We start from the raw sequence: 704 nt of genomic DNA on the forward strand, positions 1-704 counted from the left end.
GTGGCTGGCGCCTTAGCCGGTTGAGCTATAGGCGCCGAGCCAGGAATGGATTTCTAATGTGATTTTCAAGGAATTTGCAGAAAATCATGGACCCTTACAGAGATCCATGGGGGTAGCAACCTGAGATCAACGTGTAGGAAGCTCCTTACCATAAGCCACAGGGGTCAGCTTCAGGACGGTGTGCAGCGGACACTTGAGGTAAGGCAGCTGTTCTGTGGACACACAAGTGAGGGCTGGCACAACAGGGATGTCCAGTGACAGTCTCCCCCAAACCACACACACACATATCTTCCCAGGGGAAAGGCCCGTAACCTGCTGTTTTGTCCAGGAAGTAGGCGAGGAGGCAGCGCATCACAGCCTGATGGCAGACGACCAGGACATTCTCTTGCCTCTCCAGCTCCATGATGACAGGCTCTAATCGCTGGACCAGATCTTCGTAGGACTGCCAGGGCAAGCAAGGAAGGTGTCCCTCAGGCCTGGGTCCAGGGAGGCATGGACATAGCCTGGGTACTGGGCTGCCTTTCCACTCCTGGAGTTGCACACCATTCTGGGAGCTTGAAGCTAAGTCTCCTCCAGCCTGACTCCAGAGGGCGTGGGGCTGGGCAGCTACTCCTAGTGGACTGTGATAGTGAGATGTCTGGCTTGAGAAGGAAGCTGAGGGGTGAGTATGTGGGCAGCTTGGGGAAGGGGCTGCCTCTCTATCC

General features: G+C 56.0%; 1 protein-coding gene across 1 annotated transcript in view; it reads right to left on the reverse strand.

Annotated features, from left to right (window-relative positions):
- The window catches only part of PFKFB4 (6-phosphofructo-2-kinase/fructose-2,6-biphosphatase 4), a 56,216-nt gene that overhangs the window by 5,182 nt on the left and 50,330 nt on the right, over positions 1–704 (reverse strand). The window contains exons 11-12 of the mRNA XM_023519515.1: positions 313–442; positions 150–212 (exon numbers count right to left, since the gene is read on the reverse strand). Of these exons, the coding sequence (XP_023375283.1) occupies positions 150–212; positions 313–442 (193 nt within the window). The remainder of the gene's footprint in view (positions 1–149; positions 213–312; positions 443–704) is intronic.

The sequence above is a fragment of the Otolemur garnettii genome, unplaced genomic scaffold (assembly GCF_000181295.1).
Source record: "Otolemur garnettii isolate 467f Iridium unplaced genomic scaffold, OtoGar3 scaffold00179, whole genome shotgun sequence".
Lineage (NCBI taxonomy): Eukaryota > Metazoa > Chordata > Mammalia > Primates > Galagidae > Otolemur > Otolemur garnettii.